General features: G+C 45.1%; 1 protein-coding gene across 1 annotated transcript; it reads left to right on the top strand.

Moving 5' to 3' along the window:
• Positions 1-1,741: 1,741 nt before the first annotated feature.
• LOC147726887 (uncharacterized) lies at positions 1,742-2,887 on the top strand. Its single transcript, XM_086963528.1, has one exon. It carries the CDS (start codon positions 1,742-1,744, stop codon positions 2,885-2,887), a length of 1,146 nt encoding a protein of 381 aa, XP_086819654.1.
• Positions 2,888-20,029: the final 17,142 nt, after the last annotated feature.

Genomic DNA, 20,029 nt, shown 5'->3' with positions numbered 1-20,029 from the left:
GCGTGTCCCTGGCGCCGCTGGGTTCTGAAAAACCCGGTTCTTCAGTTGGCGCCCAACGTGGGCCGACTTCAGCGGTACCGGTGCAAGCCCAAGGATCGTGAGGAGCTATGTGAGAAAATTCTGGAGGAAGGCCAACCACTTTATCGACCCCTGTAAGTAGTCGTGGTCCGAAGGTTTTTGCTGCGAGGCTTCCCGCTTTCCGACGGCTACGAATGACTGCTGCCCTGACTGTCGCCGTGTCTTGGACCCTTGATTGATCCTCTGTAGAGCGAGACGATAGACGGTCTTCTGGTGGCGTGACAGATACTTTGGTTAAGTATAAGTGGGTCGCTCCCACGATCTTTGTTTTGGTCCTTGGTTTTGATTCAGATATTGCAATAGCTGAAGCCGAGGGGCTCGTATATTTGCGAGTGTATCGATAGTTGATAACCCCTTGAAGTTTGAAGCTAGATTATTGAGCTATAAGATGCCTGGTCTTAGCAAATATGGGAAATGGTTTGGTTGTGGTTGCAACAGGGATTCCCGATTGGAGGATTCGTGTCCGATACCTCCGGTTGGAACTCCGACTTATGAGCTCTATTCAAAACACGGAGTGGGTCCCATTACGTATAATGAAGTATGGGTCCGCTATACTAGGAAAGATGGTGTTTTACGATCGCCCCAATATGGTAGTTTCGAAGCAGAGATTTTAGATAATCTGGAAGTTGTGCTATTTAAGAAGAAAGCCTGTCCGGCGATGTTTGACTCTTTCCGCCTTTGGCGTAAGGAAGCCAAACAGCGAGAAATTAAGCAAGCAAAGAGAGATAGGAAAGATAAGAACTTGTCAGTACCACAAGCTGCTAAGCAGTTTAGGAAAGATGGAGAAAAACGTGCGAGTGAAGTTTTAGATAGACAGTGTTGCATGGCTATCGATAAATGTTATCCGGCCTTGCCGCCTTCCCTTTCGAAAGTGAATGAAGACCCTGAAAAAGATCCTTTGATCTCTCATTTACTGAGATTACCACCTCCTTATGTGCAGGGTGCTACTGCGCCTCCATTACCCCCGGTTATTGCACCTCTTGCTGTTCAGCCTCCTGCTGTTGTTCAGCCACCCGTTGCTGCACAGATGGTTCTCCCTCCTACGGTGCAACCGCCTCCAGGGTCGCCGACTTTGCTATCTGCTTTGCCTCAAACTCCTTTGCCTTCTACTTCTGTATCTTCGACTCCTGCTACTCTTGTCCCTACGCCTCATTTGCCTCAAAATACTCTTTCTCCTGTTCTTATGGCTACTTCTTCTCCTTCTGCTCGAAAACGAATGACTCAGACTGTTGTTAATCTTTTGTCTTCACTCTTTGGGTCATTGAATATGACCCCTGTTTCAGAACATAGATAGAGTCGTAGTCAGTTTCCTAGTCCCGAAGAGCAGGCAGTGTTGGATCTTTTGGCTCGAAGATGGGGTTTAAATGCTTTGAGGTATAATTTACAAGCGATTATGGATGTTTTCTTTCAGTGGGAACCACCGAAGCAAAGGTATGTGGTTGATATGATGTGTACTTTTCTCCGTCAGGAATGGGAAAATAATGAGTTGGGTCCGATTCCGCAGGAAGTGCTTGATGTTCAGTCAGATTTTGCTCAAGGGACGATAGTGGAGTCCGATGTTACAGATGCTGTAGAGACAATACTTGTCTTCAGGTCTAGGCTACCGCCTCAGACATTGTATGAACCTGATTCCTTCGTTAGGAGGAAAGTGAAGCAGTATCCCATGAGAGAAGTTCCTCCTGTATGGAGAGATGCAGTTCAGACTGATGTTAATAATGGTATTCAAGCTGAGCCAGCTCATTTTCAGCGAGTATGGGTACATGTCCCTTGGAAAAGAGCAGAGGTCTTGGCTCTTAAGCAGACCTTACCTGATCCACGTAAAAATCCTGCTGGTTATTACAAAGAGTTGTCTCAGACAGTTGAGGCGTGTATTATGAATTTAGGTGATATAGATATGTTGATGGGCAATGTAGTCCCTCAACCTTTGTGGGTGAAGATTCGTTATGAAAATCATGCGCAAGAATTAGGAGATACGTGGGCCAATATCGTTGCTGCGGATGGTCCGCAGGTAGGAGGTGCCAAACTCAAACCTGTAGTTGCAGAATTACCTGGTAGAATTATTAATTTGATGAAAACTATGATGCCTGCCTTACGAGTGAATTGGGATATGTTAGCAGCATGCAAACAAAAGAAAGATGAAAGTGTGTCTGATTTCTTCACTAGGTTTGAAGAAACATTTATCGATCATAGTGGTCAGGATATGAGCACCGAAGGTGGTCAGAGGTTGTTCGTGGACAAATTTGTCTTTAATTTGCTTTCCGAACTTTCTAATAAGTTGAAAGATTCTGAGAGTTCATGGGCTGTTTCTTCGTCGGCCCAGATATTGGCTACAGCACAATATTACGAGAACAGGGATAAAGATGAGAAGGATAAAGTAGAGAGGAAGACTAAAGAATTAAAGACGAAAGTTCTTTTGCAGTTCTTTTATCCGCCTCGTACGAATCAGCCTCAGTTTCAGCAACCCCCACAGTTTCAGAGAGTGTTACAGAAGCCCGAGTATTTTCCTCCGCGATTTTTCCCAGGCCCTAATCAGTGTGCTTATTGCAGGGAAGAAGGTTATTTTAAGCATAGTTGTCCGGTTCTGTTACAGCGTACGAATGGTGTATCTGATCAGAGAGGTCGTGGTGGTTTTCAACAAGCTCCTAGGGGTAGGGGACGTGGTGTGTTTCCTCGGAATGAGCGTTCCTTTCCCCCTCAGAATTCTGCGAATTGTTTTGACAGACAGAATGTTCCGACTGTTCAGTCTGCTCAGTACTATGCTGATGACTACTGTGTCGAGAGAGAGAGTGCTGGTTATAATGATTGCTAGGAAAGCCATGGGCAAAGAGAGGGAGTAGTGCCAGTTCCAGTAGACCAGAGTGGACCTTATGTTGAAGTGGTTACATTAGGTGTGGCAGAACCTTTTCTTTTGGATACTGGTGTGACAAAGAGTTCTATTATGTACTCTAAACTTCCTGGCCCACCTTTGTCTGGCTTGACCAATGTTTCCGTGGGATTTTCTGGCACCCCAGTTCGTAATCCGGTTTCTAGTCCTTTGCCTCTTTCTATCGGTCCTTGTGAATTGGAAGCTCCTCTTATTTTAACGACTGGTTGCGGTGAGAATCTGTTGGATTTGGACTTGCTGAAAAGTTTGTATGCGACATTGCATTGCTCTCCTGAAGGAGTACATCTTACGGTGGGTAAGAAAGTGATTTTTCCAATGTATTTGTCTAAAGATTGTCTTCCATTGGAATTGCGTTCTTTTCCTGATACACTTTGGGCTACAGGTCCCAATGATGTTGGTCTTTTGCAGATTCCGCCCTACGTTTTTACTCTCAAGTCGAATGCTAGGCTACCTCGTATTCCGCAATATAAGATCTCGAGTGATGGCGAGAGAGCTCGTTTAGCAATCATGTATGATTTGGTTGAGAAGGTGTGGTTGAAGAAACGAGAGGTAACGTGTGTAACAGTCCTGTTTTGCCTGTCCTTAAACGAACTGATGCTTCTCAGCCACCTGTGTATCGGTTTGTGATCGACCTTCGAGAAGTGAATAAGATTGTTGTGCCACAGTTTCCTGTTGTCCCGGATATCACTGCTTTGTTGACTCTGATTCCTGCTTCAGCTGCTTGGTTTTCGGTTATTGACTTGAAGAATGCTTCCTTCAGTGTTCCGATTACTGAGGAGAGTAGAGATATTTTTGCCTTCTCTTTAGGAGGTCGAAGATTCTGGTTTAAGAGAGCTCCTCAAGGTTATTGTGAAAGTGCCTCAATCTATAGCCAGGCGTTGAAAACTCAGCTTGATAATTTTGTGTTACCTTCTGGTGCTACTCTTATCCAGTACGTTGATGATCTACTGATTGCTGCTGATGATGAAGAGATTTGTAAAGAAGCTACTCTTTCTTTGTTGCGACATTTGTCTGACCTTCACCATAAAGTGTCGCCTTTTAAGCTACAGTATTGCCGCCAAGAAGTGACCTACTTAGGTCATCTTTTGTCGAAGGAGGGACGACGATTGACCCCAGAACGAATTCAAGCGATTGCGCAAATGAGTGTGCCATCTACGCAGAGAGAAGTGCGTGCATTTTTAGGTATCACTTCGTATTGTAGGCAATGGATCCCCAATTTTTCTTTATTAGCGAAACCTTTGTTGGCATTGACTCTTAAAGATACGCCGCATCCTCTCCCTTGGTCTGACGAATTTCAGAAAAGTTTTTCTGAATTACGTAATGCATTGTGTTCGGCTCCTGTGTTGGGTACTCCCGACTACAGTAAGGCTTTTACACTCTATGTTCACGAGAGAGATGGATGTGCATTGTCAGGTTTGACTCAACAGTTCAGTGATAAGCAGCGTCCATGTGCGTATTTTTCATCGACGTTAGATCCGGTAGCTAAGTTGTCTGAGAGCTGCAGCAGCGGTTTCTATTCGACAGTCCGCTGGTTTGGTATTGGATAATACGTTGATTGTGATGGTCTCACATGCAGTGGATACCTTATTGAATAGGACCAAGACACAGCACCTTCTACTGCTCGTTTGTCAGGTTACGAGTTGACGCTTTTGGCTAGCCATGTACACATCAAAAGATGCAATGTGTTGAATCCAGCTACGTTGTTGCCAATTTCTGTAGAGACAGATGTTCAGGAAGAGCATGATTGTTTTCTTCGGACAGAGGAAGAAACAAAGGCTAGAGTTGATTTACAAGACACTCCTCTTTCGAATGCTGATGGTACTCTATGGGTAGATGGTTCGTGTTTTAAGCTTCCAAATGGAGAAACGACTGCAGCATATGCTGTCACAACTTTATATACAGTTGTTGAAACAGCACATATTGCACAGAATTCAGCTCAAGCAGCAGAGCTAATAGCATTGACGAGAGCGTGTGTGTTGTCAGAAGGAAAGCGAGTGAATGTTTACACTGATATACAGTATGCGTTTGGTGTTGCTCATAGTTTTGGACGCTTGTGGAGAGAGAGAGGATTTTTAACTTCGCATGGTACAAAAATACAGCATGGGCAATTGGTGAATGAACTTCTTGAGTCACTTACGTTGCCAAAGCAGATTGCAATTGTGAAGTACAGTGTGCATAAAAAGGTTGTGGACGATGTGGGTCAAGGAAATGCGTTTGCAGATGAAATTGCGAAAAAAACTGCGAGGAATATGACGAGTCAAATGTATGTTGCAGGCCCCGCAAGATGGGTTGTGGAAAGTGGAATGTGTGAAGACACAATGGAAAGTGTGAAGTTGATTCAGGCTGAAGCTACTGAGAAGGAAGTGAGTACGTGGAGAGAAAGTACGGGTATGTTGGATTCGACAGGTTGTTGGGTTGAGTTGTCGGAGCACCAGAGATGGTTGTTACCTGATGCGTATGTGCTCCCAGTGGTTACTGTGGCTCATGGAATGGCTCACATAAGTTCGAAAGGAATATGCAAGTTGTTGGCTCCAGTATGGCAGAATACTGAAATTCCTAAGTGTGCTGAGAATGTGGTAAAGCATTGTATGATTTGTCTGATGTACAATCCTGGAAAGGGAACTCCAACTCCAGCTTGTCATTTTGCTCCTCCGACGTATCCGTTTGAAGTGATACAGTTAGATTACATTCACATGGAGAGATGCAAACATTTGAAGTGTGTCCTTGTGGTTGTTTGCGCCTTTTCCAGATGGATAGAGGCCTACCCCTTAAAGGATAATACTACCTTGTCTACAGCCAAGGTTTTGCTCAAAGAGTACTTCCCTAGGTATGGATTGCCGAGAATTGTATGGAGTGACAATGGGAGTGAATTTGTGGGCCAGATCATGAAGAAAGTGTGTGCGGGATTGGGTATCCATCAGAAGTTCCACGCTGAGAATCACCCTCAGTCAGCTGGACTTGTTGAGATTTACAATGGTTTCCTAATCCACACCCAGGACCGACCGGTGGGTCGAGGGGGAGGTGTTGCTATTCTGTATAAGAACTCGTTGGTGTGCAGAGCCCAAAAAGGTGAGGTGGAGGATTGTGAGAGCTGTAAGTTTTCCTTCCAAATCTCACCTACTGTGGCGATGTCTGGGTTATTAGTCTATCGTCCCCCAGGAAGTAATGGTAACTTCATAGGCTCTTTTATGGAGACGGTAATGGTTCTAGCCGCTTCTGCGACAAACTTCATTACTTTGGGAAATTTTAATCTTCATTTCGACGACCAGGAAGACCGGTCGGCGACAGCCCTTCAATGTGACTTGAAAACCTGTGAGGTTAACCTTATAAACCTGGAGGCTACCCATAATAAGGGTCACCTACTGGATCCTATTTTTACTAACATTACCACTATGAAAGCAGCCTCCCCGATCCCTCTTCCGTGGACGGACCATTTTATGATCCCCTTTGCCTGGCAAACCGAGCCGGAGAGTACCCCCTCCATTAGTGTCTGTGCGCCTGAAAGACCCTGGGCCAGGCTGTCCGTGGAAAACCTGTCACGCAGTCTGGAGGCCTCACACCCTTCACTAGTGAAGGACCCAGTACTGGCGGAAGCAGATTTCTGCAGATGGATGTCTAATACACTCGACTCCGTGCTCCCTTTAAGATCGGCAGGAAGGAGGGAGAAAAGATCGTGCTCCGCTTCGTGGTACACGCCAGAGCTGTGGGATATGCGGAGGGCCTGTAAAAAACTAGAACGTGCCTGGAGGAAGAATTGTGAAGTAGCTTGTAAGACCGAATACCGAGTGGCGATAAGGAATTACAAGCTCTCCATCCGGTTCGCCAAAACCCAATTCTTGGAGGAGAGAATCAGCAATGCCTCCAACTCCTCCAGAGAAACCTTTCTAGTGGTCAAGGAGCTTTTGAGGGTCCCTACACCACCTGCCTCCATGGATAATCTGGAAGAAAAATGCAATGATCTAGCAGAGTACTTCCACACTAAAATTGAAAAGATTTTGATTACCCTGCCCCAAATTAACATAGGAGCTGAGCCCTTCGAGGATGAGGGAAGACCCCTGAAGACCTTGGAGTCTTTTGGACCAGTCACTGAGGACGAAGCTCTTAAAGTCTTAGTGTCTGTTAAGAGTGGCTCTCCTTGGGACGTAGTCCCCATGAGGATTCTTAAACAGGTTGCCCCTTCCATTGTGGAACCTATCACTGAGGTAATCAATGCCTCGTTAGGTGCCGGTGTGGTCCCACCCAATTGGAAGGGTGCAATAGTAAAAGCCCTCCTAAAAAACCTAGCCTAGACCCCCTTGACATGGCAATCTACAGGCCCATCTCGCTACTTCTGGGACTCAGTAAAATCACGGAAAAATTGGTTAACTTCCAGCTATCCAACTTCCTTGAGTCCAACGGTGTACTGAGAAGTTCCCAAACAGGCTTCTGCCCGGGTCAAGGCACTGACACCGCCTTGCTGGCAGTCGCGGAAGAGGCACGTTGCATTTTGGATTCAGGAGGATCAGTGGTAGTGATCCTCCTGGACCTTAGTGCAGCGTTCGACACTGTTAACCATTGAGTGTTACTTCAACGACTGTCAGATGCCGGAGTGAGGGGGACAGCGCTGAAATGGCTTAGGTCATTCCTCAGCGAACGGACCTTTCAGGTCTGGGAAGGGGGCGCACGATCGGCATCCACCCGCCTCCATTGTGGAGTGCCCCAGGGTTCCTCCCTGAGCCCTGCATTATTCAATGTGTACATGGCCCCCTTGGAGGATGTGGTGGCTGTATTTAACATCAAAATCGTGAGCTATGCCGATGACACCCAGCTGGTGTTTGCCCTCTCCGAGGCCATGGAAAATCCCCAGGTGTTACATTCCTGCCTATCCAAAGTCCACACCTGGATGGGGGAATCAGCACTAAAGCTGAACGGTTCAAAGACCAAGATAATGCTGATGGGGATGAAAAGTCCCTCACTCCCCCGGTCTGCCTGGCCTAGCTGCCTGGGATTCCCCCCCCCCCCTCCCCCCCCAAACCCAAGGCTGAGATCAAGAGCCTTGGTATTTGGTTGGAGCAAGATCTTTCCTTCAGGACCCAGGCTACCAAACTGGCTGGTGTCTGTTTCGGCCTTCTCCGATCGGTGCGCAAAGTGCTGCCTCTGCTTCCATTTCTATCTCAGAAGCTTTTGATCCAGGGCCTGATTATATCTCGATTAGATTTCAGGAATGCAATCTATCTGGGTGCCCCTGAGATCACTCTGAACAAATTACAGCAAATTCAGAATGCGGCGGCACGAATGCTCCACAACATCCCTATGTCACGATCGGCCAAACCCGCATTGAGGGCGCTGCATTGGTTGCCAGTGCGAGAAAGGGTTAAATTTAAATCTCTCTGCCTTGCACATAAAATCTTGCAAGGCAAAGGCCCTCCTGCCCTTCAAAAGCTGGTGACCCCTTATAAGGCAAGTAGAACTCTACGCTCAGATCAACAACACTTACTCATGATCCCCAGGGTCAAAAAGGCCCGCTCAGGAGGGAGGAGATTCCCCGTAAAGGTTGCAACCCTCTGGAACTCACTTCCCCTAGGCTCGCGCTCGGAGCAATGCCTTTTGCGTTTTCGTAAACAACTGAAAACTTTTCTCTTTTGTTAAACCGCTGTGCCTCTCTCTCTCTTAATCTGTTACTCTGTTTGGTGAAGCGCTGGGATGCTCTAGGGTAACCACGCGCTATACAAAACTGTTTTAATAATAATAATAATAACATTAAAGCTGAAACTGGCTAAGATACAAGCGAGCTCTGGTCTTACCTGGCCAGATGCCTTGCCATTGGCTCTTTTGTCAACGAGGACAACACTACATTCTCGTATGGGACTTAGTCCCTATGAAATTGTGTTTGGTCGTCCAGCCAATGTTTGGGGTGTCCCAAGGCCCAAAAAGTACAGTGACATTGAGTACCCTATGTTGGTGGATTATTTACATGACTTGACTGCTAAATTACGTGTTCTCCACCAACAGGTCCATTACAGTTTGCCGGCAGCGTCTGTGGATCCAGGTCACAAGATCCAACCCGGCCACTATGTTCTGCTAAAGAATTTCCAGCGATCGAAAAATTTGGAGCCAAGGTGGACTGGACCGCATTTAGTCTTGTTAGTAACTAGGAGTGCAGTTAGAGTAGCTGGTAAAAAAAACTGGGTGAATGCCACCCATTGTAAAAAAGTTCAGTTACCCTTACCGTATGATGAGTGGGTGAGGTGAGGTATTGGCGATTCTGAATGCGCAAAAACTCCTAGATTCGTGCCCTTTAGTGATGCACACTTGGAATGGACTCAATCAGAACGTGCAGACGACGGCATCTTACAAGCTGCTGTGCCTCCTGAATTGAGACTTGATACGACGGATCCAGAAACCCTGTTTCAAGACCAGACTGTGCCTGGCAAAGAACGTTACAATTTGAGATCGAGAAAAGATAAAAAGGACTAATAAAGTAAAAAAAAAATTTAATGTGAGTTGCACCTTTTCAGACCAAGAGACTTTTTTCCTTTTTTCCTTTTTCAAGTCACCATCCGGACTCAGTTGCAGGGTCACGGTAGGAAGTTCTTAAGGGGTGAGCCGCAAATTGACGAAAGGTCTGTGGTTCATGGTGGTTAGTACGATCTTGATGCACACTTAAGTGAAGAAGGTAATAGCCCTGAGCAGCACGTTAGAGGATGGAGTCTTTTGGGTCTGATAAGAGTGTTGAGGAAAATGGTTTCAAAATGAATATGTATATATTGGTCCGTCTCAAATGTTTTTTAATATTGTGTTTCTTAATGCTTCTGAATATTATGCTGAGTTGTGTGGGTTGGATTTTCTATGCCATACAACATACGCCTACGTCTACGTCCCAACCTACTCTTTCTTCCTTTACTGATTCTCCACATGAGTTTCATACGTTGCCTGAACATGAACAGACACGAAGATCAGAATTTGTTAACAACTCGTTTATACAGTTGTTGCATATGCATCAGCTAGTTGTAAATACCACGAACTGGTGGGTATGTGGACTTATGCCGCATACGACAGATAAAGGAATGCCATATTTGGTTTTGCCCTTTTCGCCTAATGGGTCAGTGTGGGCGCTTCAGTCAATGTTTATTTATGCGAATGAAGCATCTCCTGTACGTTCCGTCAAAGATAATGCGAGTAATAATGCCTTGATACGGGGAATAGTAGATATGATCAGAGATATCGATGCATATAATGCTATCCCCAAGGATGAGGTGCGAGCAGATGTTGGTTGGAACAAGACAGAGTATAGCATTAGTCTGACAGAAAAGGAGAGACGAAAAAGGTCTCCCCCTATTTGGATTGTACCCCACCGAGGTCATTTTTGTCAGCAAGGTAATGGTCAGAATCCGAGAGTTCAGTTTGGTAAGAGTGTGTGTGTTCACACCTATGTCTATACGTACCAGAATTCTCGACCGTTCGTGCCAGCAAAGGGCACGTATTTTGTTTGTCACAATAGAGCATATACATGGTTGCCATCTGATTTTTCCGGCATATGTTACGTGGCATTTTTGCTTTCCCCTACATACACTGCTGTTTTCGATTACCACAAGACAAGATATGGTAGAGGTGTCATCGATGCGGACGATACTGTCGCACAAGAAGCTTGTGACTTCTTTAAGTGTTTCGCGCCCTTTTGGGGTCCTATGGCCAATAGCAGGAATATTTGTCAGCTTACGAGAGTGGTTGAGGCCACTATTAATGAGACTGCTGGTGCCCTAAGCAATATTACAGTGGAGCTTCAGGCGGATCGTCTTATGACGTTACAAAATCGTATGGTTTTAGACATCATACTCGCAGATAGATTTGGGGTATGTAAATTGATCGGATCAAGTTGCTGCGTTTTCATACCAGATAATGCCCCGACAGTGTACCAAGCCATCTTTAGGTTACATAAGTCCGCTGAGTCTAGACGTGTAGACAAAGGGGACTGGTCATTGACAGGATGGATTTGGGAATTGTTGTCCAAATGGGGATGGAAGGTTCTGATGTTCCTTGGTATGGCATTAGCTATCCTTTTCTCATGTTGCTTATGCATCCAGTGTGGTCCCGCCATTTGTAGTCTTTGTTCTAAGATTTGTGTGAGACCCGTTTCGAGAGAAGTGAAGGAGAATAGGATGATGTTACAGCCACACCTTGATGATCTGATGAGAATAGATATAGACCTGGATTCAGATTGACGTGAATTTAGGTAATTGCCTACGTAATGGCAAAAGGAGGGTCTGAGGTTCCGTGATTTCCGAACCCGACTCCATTTTGTTTACGCTGTCTAAAGACGCCATTTTGTGTTGCATTTTTTTTACGTTGTCTAAAGATGCCATTTTGTGTTGCATTTTGTTTACGTTGTCTAAAGACGCCATTTTGTGTTGCCCTCACGTAGGCTGTGGAGGTAACTGAACAAACAAAGTTGCATGGGCTTTGTTATTCATGTACATATTAACTAGGCCTTTTCTGACTTGCGACTGGACTGCAAAGACGCTGACCCCGTCACCTGAAACTGACCCTTTGCGAGGCCAATCTCCCTGGCTGATTGTTGTCTGAAATTGCCAATCACTGTTCAGGATATCGTTAACTTTTAGTTCGCTTGCACATATCTTATCCTACTCAATATCTGAATTACTTCTTTCTTTATGTCTTTTCGTTACATGGGTAGTGCTTTCAATTATGGGTTTGTCCGGCTTGTGGAAATTGGATTTGGGACATTCCTAATGATTAACTTGTGGGCTGGTTAAATGTAAAGTGAGTGTTTTACAATATGACGAAGCATGGGAAAATGTATTTGATTCGTTCGAATTTGTCGCAGTGGGTGTGCATTGCAAATGAGTAAAATGTGGATAAATACTGATGTCTTGCTCTACGAAAATTGAACAGTTTCTTGAGTTGTACCCCGTGTTGTATTGCTGGGATTACTGTTACTAGCTGCAGCTAATAAATTTGATCTCTGACGCCACCTAGAAGTATTCCGTGTCTCTGTTTGCCAAGACAGGTGAACTCGAAGACTTTGGGCGTGTCCCTGGCGCCGCTGGGTTCTGAAAAACCTGGTTCTTCAGTCTCCTCTCCTTTCTTCTTCCGAGGTGATGTTGCACGTCGTAAAGAGGAAGCGGAAGTGTCTTTCCGTTTCATCTTACGACACCGATTGCCCCACTTCACGGCAGAAACAGGTGCGTTTTTTTGGGGGGAGACCCCACCAAGCACACTTTTTTTTGCATGCTTTTTTTTGGGGGGGGAGATCCCCCAACCCCTTTTTCTAATTTTAGCCTTTAACACACATGCCTTTACTATGTATCTCATAGTAAAAGTATACGTGGTAAAAGCTACTCAATGCATGTGTGGTTAAGGTTTGCGTGGAAATAGCCACTTTGTAGAGACCGTTTCCTGACCTAATGATCACCCCCACAGAAACTGATGAACTGAAGGGCTCTGAAATTACTATTTCCCACTGATGCTCCTAGACCTTGGACTACGTGAAGGTGCTTCCTGAACAGTGGAGCCCCTCTTAAAATACTTAAGTAGAAACAAAGATGGGCGTGACACTGCTGGCCCCTCCACTGAATCGCCCCTCAGCATTCTGGTATTAGTAGTGCGAGTAGCACAAAGAACCTGAAAGTTCAAAGTGTATCACCTTGGTTGGTGCAAATCAGTTCTAGAAAGTTCAATCATCTCTAGACCCGAGACATGGCCCGGGTTTCGGGATTTATATTCCTCAACAGTGGAGAAAAAGTTCAGTGGTGGTGAAGAAAGCCGCCGTAGATCCGTCAAGGGCTTTGTTGCCTGCTCGGCACGCAGGTGCATTTCCCAAAAAAGCCAGTCAGCTTTGGAGGCTCGCGAAAGCCCTTAAGTAGAAACAAAGATGGGCGCGACACTGCTGGCCTCTCCACCGCATCGCCCCTCAGTATTCTGGTATTAGTAGTGCGAGTAGCACGAAGTACCGGAAAGTTTAAAGTGTATCACCTTGGTTGGTGCAAATCAGTTCTAGAAAGTTCAATCATCTCTAGGCCCGAGATATGGCCCGGGTTTCGGGATTTATATCCCTCATCAGTAGAGAAAAACTTTCCGGTTCTTTGTGCTACTCGCACTACTAATACTAGAATGCTGAGGGTTTGTAAAAATGTTAAGTGCCAGGGCTCTGACTAGGAGGCCACTGCAGCTTGCACCTCCATCACCCCAGTCATTGCTGCCAAAACAACTACTAACCATCTCTCTCGCATGTAAATGCAACAGTTCAGATTATTCCAAGTCCCCAAAGCTAAAAGGAATGACTGGGGAGGCAGGTATTAGCCATTTTTTTTATGTAGATTGTTTTCCTAAACAACTGTTACACTGCTCATCTCTAAATTACATGAGCAGGGCCACCTTGTGTCAGACTGCCATAAGTGGGGTATTGACTATAAGGTGCCAGTTCCAAGCACCCAAAACCAATTAAGTGCCGGTGCTCAGCACCGGAAAGCTCCGGCTCAAATTAAGCACACAGAACATATTTCAAGCACCATTGGAAATGAGTTGCAAAGTCCAATCCAAAGCAAATTTAAAGTGTATAGGTACCATAAGCTGAAAACAGCAGATTTTGAGTATAAATTCCTATGTCTTAAAACCCGTTTAGAAGTTTTAAGAAATGAAAAAAAAAAATACCTGAGCTCCAGTGAGGTGTATTCCGAAAAAGGCATGTATGCAGGAAGGCATTTATGAATGTTCTTTTTCTCCATCTGTCATTTTAACAGGGCTGGCTGCAGGATGCTCAGGAATGGAGGGAACATCTGGGGACTGAAAAATGGGTCAGTGTTTGTTTGAATGTCCTCTACAACACCCATTCCCATTCTGAAAGGGAATCCAGCAGGCCTACTGTAACCCTGCCCAGTAAGTCACTTGGATCAGAAGTTGCATCGGAGGAGGGTGTGTGTGTGGGGGGGTAGAATAATTCCCATGTAGCAAATGAGGTTGAATTCAGAGCCCCAGTTGTGGTTTTGTGAGTCAGAAGGAGATCGGTGTAGCTAAGACCTCCATTTGAGATCATGTTGCATGGAATACTATAAGAAATGTAATACCTACAAGCTTCCACCTAAGACAGGAGCTGCATCACTTTATTAACAAGCGGGTAATGTGAATCATATTTATCACCTTAATCAGGTGCTCATTAACCTTTAAACTTCCCTGCTTGTCTTTGTCTAGTGAAAGGACCTGCATGAAGTGGCAGCTCGTAAAGGTTATGCTGTGGGGCTGTGGAGCGGGGCGAGGCAGGGTGGGGGTAGTGGAGTCAGACATACAACGGAAAGGAATAATGTAATTAAATAAATAAATAAAACGACTTACCTTGCGCTCGCTGCATCACTGAGTTGGCGATGCAGCGAGCACAAGGTTAATAGGTTTACTTATTTATTTACTTACTTTACTCCTTGCCGTCGTATGTCTGAATCCACTCCCCACCCACCCTGCTGCTCCCCCGCTCCGCTCCACAGCATTTCCCCTGCGAGCCGCCACTGCCTGCATGAACAAGAGGAAAGATGACTCTTCTGGTTACTTGACAGAAAAATCCAAGACTGAATACTGAAGATAGATGTCCCAAACTCTTTCCTACACATCTGCTTTCGAGACTTTTGCTACAGGGCTAGAGACATGAGCATCCTGCAGATGCACAAGGCCAGAGGGTGTCAAGTAAAGCTTGTTCACTGGTGGGTAGAGGTGTGGCGCAGTGGCCAAAGCAGCTGACTCCAGAGCATTAGGCTCACAGTTTGATTGCCGGTGGCAGTTTAGCTCAGCATCATGTGACTCTGGGCAGTAGTTCACTTAATATCCCTGACGGCCCCCCCAGCATTTGGATACCATTAGCGGTGATAAGTTTGCACTTTAAAAATGTGGAAATATTATTATTTATTTTGATGGGAGTTAATTTTTGAGGATGAATGCTACAAAAGGTTTTTAGCATTCACAGCCTCCTCAGAACCTGTATACTACTTGGAAGAATTGGAAGTAACCTAGTTGGAACTCAACAATTCTTAAGTCAAAGGAGACTGTCATAAAGAGTGATGAAACTGGCCTTTTTTGCAGTGTCACCGCCCAGCTTTTTGCCTCCTGTTGCTGAACCCGTTTCTGTTGGCATTAGGACTCTGTGTACTTTGTCCCTAGTACTCAGTGGTAAAGTACCCACTCTGCTCCTCCCCCACCCCGCCCCGACCCACAGCATTCCCCCTGTGAGCCCCCACTGCCTGCATGAATAAGAGGAAAGATGACTCTTCTGGTTACTTGACAGAAAAATCCAAGACTGAATACTGAAGATAGATGTCCCAAACTCTTTCCTACACATCTGCTTTTGAGACTTTTGCTACAGGGCTAGAGACATGAGCATCCTGCAGATGCACAAGGCCAGAGGGTGTCAAGTAAAGCTTGTTCACTAGTGGGTAGAGGTGTGAAACTCAACAATTCTTAAGTCAAAGGAGACTGTCATAAAGAGTGATGAAACTGGCCTTTTTTGCAGTGTCAACACCCAGCTTTTTGCCTCCTGTTGCTGAACCCGTTTCTGTTGGCATTAGGACTCAGTGTACTTTGTTCCTGGTACTCAGTGGTGAAGTGCTTGTGCTCTCTCCCTAAAATATGGTAGAATTAGCATATACCTGACGGATACACTTAATTTACTTGTAAATCCCTAGTAAATGGTACTACCTGTAACCGGGTCTGTTATCACTCCTTCTGCCACCCACTCACGTAACCTTTTCAATCATGTCTCAGGCTTGCCACTGCAGTTTATTGTGCAGCTCTAAGTTGTTATTTCGTCCTTGCAATGTAAACATGTTGCCAGTTCTAAAACCTTCCTTTGTAATACTTATAAGTCAACCCTAAGTTAGGCCCTAACCAACCAGAGGGTAGGTTGCATAGTATTTACAAAGTGGAACATGTGGTTTTAAGGTTTACATGTCCTGGGATGGATACAACTCCGAAAATCTATTTTCACCTTTGCAAGGCCTATCTTGCATTGACTAACACTGGGTTACCATATTACATTTATTAAGTATTACCTTTGGGTTGGGAGCAGATAGGGATATACCCCCACATGCATCAAAGTCCCGTTTTGCGTTTCCAAATTTGCGATTTTTACCGAATCGCAAATATGGATTCGCAAAACGGGATGCATCACAGAAAATGCATAATTTTTGCGATGCGGTAAAAATCGCAATTTTTACCGAATCGCAAAAATTATGCGAATTCAAAATTGCGAATTCGCTATTCCCATTGATTCCTATGGGCCAAAAGGCCCATAGGAATCAATGGAAATTGCGAATTCGCAATTTTGAATTCGCATAATGTTGATGCATTCCATGGGTGCAGGGGGGGTCCAAAGGACCCCCCCTGCACCCCTGAAATGTTTTTTTAAATGGATGTTTCACACACACATGTCCTAAGGACATGTGTGTCTGTAACATGACATTGTTTAAAATGTGATTTTGACCATTTTAAACATTTTTCGCAATTTACCGCGAGGTTCAACCTCGTGGTAAATTGCACTTGCAATCTTCAAGATCGCAATTTTTTAAAGAATGATGCATTGCATTTAAGGAATCGCAAAACTGCGATTCCTTAAATGCAATCGCATTTTAGAAAATCGCAAAATTAGCGATTTTAAAGAAAAAGCAATGATGCATCCCAAAAAGCATTTTTGGAATCGCAAACGGACGATTTTAAGGAATCGCACCGTTTGCGATTCCAAAAATGCTTGATGCATGTGGGCCATACTGTTTACACTCAAATAAAATTCCAATCTAAAATCCTCTTTAACTGTTAAGTCAGATTTTAAGTCACAATTCAAAAAAATGCTACATATAGAAAGTTTGCATTTTCTTGACCCAACCATTGTGCCTTCTTCCAGTGCTCTGTATCACATGACATGACTGTCAATGGCTCTGCTTTTGGGGTTTGTTTATAGCTTTCAGACAGCAGCACAAAGGGGTTTAGGTGTGGAAAGAATGAGCCTTCATGGCAGGATGACAGGAGAGAGGTTATACCCATCTTCACTTACACTTCAAAGGTCTTTGCTTACTGTACCCACAAAGTAAACAGATACTGGGTCTGTTTTTCTTTTTGTCACCCCAGACAGTTTAGAGCCTTGATAGGGGAAGGGAGAGAACTTTCCATAACCAGATGTGAGGATAAGGCAGGGAGTCTCACCACAGAGAGGCAGGTATAAATATGGGACCCCGGGAGTCACTCATCAGAACCTTCCAGTACCTGTGGAATTTAGAGAAGAAGGACTGTCCTTCTACCAGAGAACATCCCAGGTGTTAAAGGACTGGCTTGCGGTCTGAGAAGTAAGATTGAGCATGCTTGTCTTCATCCCAGGCTACCCAGAGTGACTTCAAGTGTCAGTTAGCTGAGCTCCTGTGTGAGTTAAGGGTTACAACAAGCTTCAGAGGACTTCCTGCAACTGCCCAGCTGACATGCTGCCTTAACCTGCAACATGACCTGCTTGAGCCCTGTTGCTTCTGCTGCTCTCTTTAAAAAACTCCACGACTCGGCATGTTCGCATCAACGGGGTCCTATCAATGGGAGTCTCCAGGTGCCAAATGGGTGCTTTACTTTGACGGAGTAAATACTGAACTAATTCTCCAGCAATTCAAGGTAACCTGATGGCCATCTTTGCAGTAAAGCTTTGTTACTTGTTTTTGAAAAAAAAATTCAGCGTGTGACTACAAGCCACTGCCCCCCACTAGGACCCATGGTGTAAGGTTAACCTACACTCTATGTAAGCCTGACTTTCTCCATATATTCAGTCTGCCTGTTTCTTTGATATCACAAGCCTTACAACTGCATGTGGCTACTTACTTTTAACTAGTCATGTTCACTTATTTTTAAACCAATTGTTTACTGACTAACGCCAAAGTCGGCGTGCAGGATTTGCGGTGCGCCATTGGCCATTGACCATGATATACCGGTATTAATAAAACCTTTTGCCTGGCACTCTACCAGGTCACTTGTATGACACAACCAGCTAGTGCTAAATACCCACGCTCTGTGGTACTGAAAATTCTGGACCCTTGTTATAAACATCGTCGTATCATGACGATTTTGGTATCAGCAGACAGGGAATGGTTAGAATACTATGCACAAGCATTTCCGTCATATTCGGGTGACGAAATCACCCTGAAATCAGAGTTTCCGTCCTGAACCCTCGGGTTCCATTTTGTGAACGGCAGCCATTTTGTGATTGCCCTCACATAGGCCCAATGACTAAGGCCATAAACGAGTCTGAAGGACACGTACACCTTTGCTGACTCCTCTGCGACCTGGGCAAGCTGACTCCACTGCCTGAAGCCAAACCTGTTCGGCCAGTTCCTTTCCCAGTGGACGAATGAGATTAGTATCAAGGCACAACACATCATAAACCTTTCAGCGCACACAGAACATGCCTAATCTTACACACACCTGTCCCTGTTTCTTTCTTTATGACCTGCTTTACGAGGAGGAGGTGCCCGTTTTTATTGGGGGTCCGTCGATATCTGATGAAAATACTGGGCCTTGCCGGGTAATTGATTGAGGGATGAACAAACTGAAATATGGGCTTGTCATCATGACTCTGCTTTTTCTTTGTAGTAAAAATATGTGAATGGTCAACTGTAAAATAAGGAATGTTTGCCTAAAGCATAATATTTTGTATAAAAAGAGAAGGCTGGCTTTGTAAGGTTGAGCAGTCTCCTGAGAATATACACCGTGTTCTACTTCTAGGATACCTGTTACTGGCTGCAGCCAATAAATACGATCTTTGACTTCACCAAGAAGACTCTGAGTTTCTGTAGTCTGAAATAGGAAGGACTCGAAGTCTTAGGGTGTGTTCCCTGGCACCGCTGGGTTCTGAAAAACCCAGTACTTCAGTTGGCGCCCACGTGGGGCGATTTCAGCGGTACGGGTCCAAGCCAGAGGGTGAGGAGCTTCGTGTGAAAATTCTGGAGGAAGGCCGCCACTTCATCGACCCCTGTATGTCGACGTGGTCCGAAAGTCTTTGCTGCGAGGTTCCCCGCTTCCCGACGGCTACGAAGGACTGCTGCCCTGACTATCGCCCTGTTTTGGACCCCTGATGATTGGTAGAGCGAAACGATAGACGAGTCTTCTGGTGACGTCATCGATACCTCAGTTAAGTATAAGTGGAGCGTCTCCCAGTCCTTAGTTTGGTTCTTAGTTTGGTATCCCCTTGGGATCGCTTTGATTTGGAACTTGCAAGTACCAAAGCCGAGGGACTCATGTATTCACGAGACTATCGTATTCAATAATCCTTTAAAGTTTGAAGCTAGACTAGAGAGCGAAGATGCCTGGTCTTAGCAGACTTGGAAATCTGTTTTGTCTTGGTTGTAATAGGGATTCCCAATTGGAGGACTTGTGTCCGGTTCCTCCGATTGGAACTCCAACCTATGAATTATATGTGAAACATGGTATGCCCCATCGCATATAATGAAGTATGGATCCGATACACCAGGAAAGATGGTGTTTTAAAATGGGCCCAATATGGTAGTTTTGACACGGAGATTTTGGATAATCTGGAGGTTAAACTTTTTAAGAAGAAAGCCCGGCCGGCAATGTTTGACTCTTTTCGCATATGGCGCAAAGAAGCCAAACAGAGAGAAATGAAATTAGCGAAGAAAAATAAACGAGAATGAGGTATGTCAATGGTACAAGCTGCGGTTGCGTTTAGGGATAATGAGGAAGAGCAAGAAAGCGAACAGATGCTTAGGGTGAAGAAGTTAGCGGTAGATAGATGCTACCCAGTTTTGCCGCGTAAAGAACAGGAAGAAAAGAAAGATCTTGAGAAAGATCCTTTAATGTTGCATCTCTTGAGTTCGCCACCTCCTTATGCACAAAATGCTACGGCACCACCGCCACCAGCTGTGGTTGCACAACACCCAGTTGTTGTGCCCCCTGTGATTCCACCACAGCCAGCTCCTTTTCCGTTGGCTACTATTCCTTTGGCGCAGCCTCCTCAGGGGCTGCCACCTTTGCCTCCTTCTTCGTCTGCTACTCCTACGTCTGTTCTTAATGCTCCCTCCATTCCGAATTTGAATTCTTCTGCTA

Source organism: Lissotriton vulgaris, chromosome 3_1 (genome assembly GCF_964263255.1).
Source record: "Lissotriton vulgaris chromosome 3_1, aLisVul1.2, whole genome shotgun sequence".
NCBI lineage: Eukaryota > Metazoa > Chordata > Amphibia > Caudata > Salamandridae > Lissotriton > Lissotriton vulgaris.
This window is presented reverse-complemented; position numbering and strand designations above follow the sequence as displayed.

Bases quoted from the DNA above. Each gene is read 5' to 3' on its own strand.
- LOC147726887 (XM_086963528.1), top strand. From the start codon at position 1,742: ATGAGAGAAGTTCCTCCTGTATGGAGAGATGCAGTTCAGACTGATGTT.